The 911-nt window shown below is 40.8% G+C and overlaps 1 protein-coding gene across 1 annotated transcript in view; it reads right to left on the bottom strand.

Moving 5' to 3' along the window:
- The window catches only part of MAP4K5 (mitogen-activated protein kinase kinase kinase kinase 5), a 54,666-nt gene that overhangs the window by 15,163 nt on the left and 38,592 nt on the right, over positions 1 to 911 (bottom strand). Inside the window, exons 12-13 of the mRNA XM_057384010.1 lie at positions 789 to 905; positions 586 to 664 (exon numbers count right to left, since the gene is read on the bottom strand). Of these exons, the coding sequence (XP_057239993.1) occupies positions 586 to 664; positions 789 to 905 (196 nt within the window). The remainder of the gene's footprint in view (positions 1 to 585; positions 665 to 788; positions 906 to 911) is intronic.

Below are 911 nucleotides of genomic sequence, written 5' to 3'. Positions count from 1 at the left end.
CTGGAGATAAAACCATTTCTAGCCTTAACAATTTAAATTAGATCCATCTGAGCAGTCAACATTGGTGCTATTTCAGTTTTCAATAATTATTATTGAAGTTTCCCATGTACGTGATGCTTCTCCAGGGTTTGCTTCCTAAAGGGAAGAGATTTTTGGGAAACAACGACACATTTGACCAAACCTGGAAATAAAAACATTTCTACCCTTAAAATTTCAGCTTTGAACCATCTGAGTAGTTGATTAATATTGATTTTACTTTTGAATAATTATTATTGATGATTCTCATGTACCTGCTGCTTCTCCTGGGTTTGCTTCCTAAACGGAAGAGATTTTTGGGAAACAATGACACATTTGACCAAACCTGGAAATAAAACCATTTCTACCCTTAAAATTTCAGCTTAGATCCATCTGAGTAGTTGATTAACATTGATGTTATTTCAGTTTTCAATAATTATTATTGAAAATTCCCATGCATGTGCTGCTTCTCCCGGGTTTGCTTCCCACATGGGAAGAGATTTTTGGATCCTGATGTCCTCCAGAGGAAAAAAAACCACCAAAAAAAGGGGAAAACAGAGCAGAACTCACAGTTGATCTCTGATGCTGTCCTCTCTGCCCTGATGTTCCTGTTGGTGGAGCGGATGGTGTGGCGGATCACRGAGTGAGGCTGCAGGAAAATGGGAAAAAGGGGATGAGGGAGGAGAATCTCCAGCATCACCTGAACCAACAGGGATAAGGAACAGCCCAAAATGGAATTTGAGCAAAAAGCAGAGAAAAAAAGGTGCTCTCACCTCAAAATCATCGTCRTCCACTTCCCCATAATGGGTGTGGTTCTCGGGGTTATTGACTTTGTCCAACAGCTCAACTGCTAAAGACCTCGACAGCCCAGGCTGCCCCACAAAACTGTGCTGTAA

Source organism: Malurus melanocephalus, unplaced genomic scaffold (genome assembly GCF_030028575.1).
Source record: "Malurus melanocephalus ecotype Western Australia unplaced genomic scaffold, MMel_1.1 scaffold_675, whole genome shotgun sequence".
Lineage (NCBI taxonomy): Eukaryota > Metazoa > Chordata > Aves > Passeriformes > Maluridae > Malurus > Malurus melanocephalus.
The sequence above is the reverse complement of the archived record's forward strand: the minus strand, read 5'-3'. Positions and strand labels throughout refer to the sequence as shown.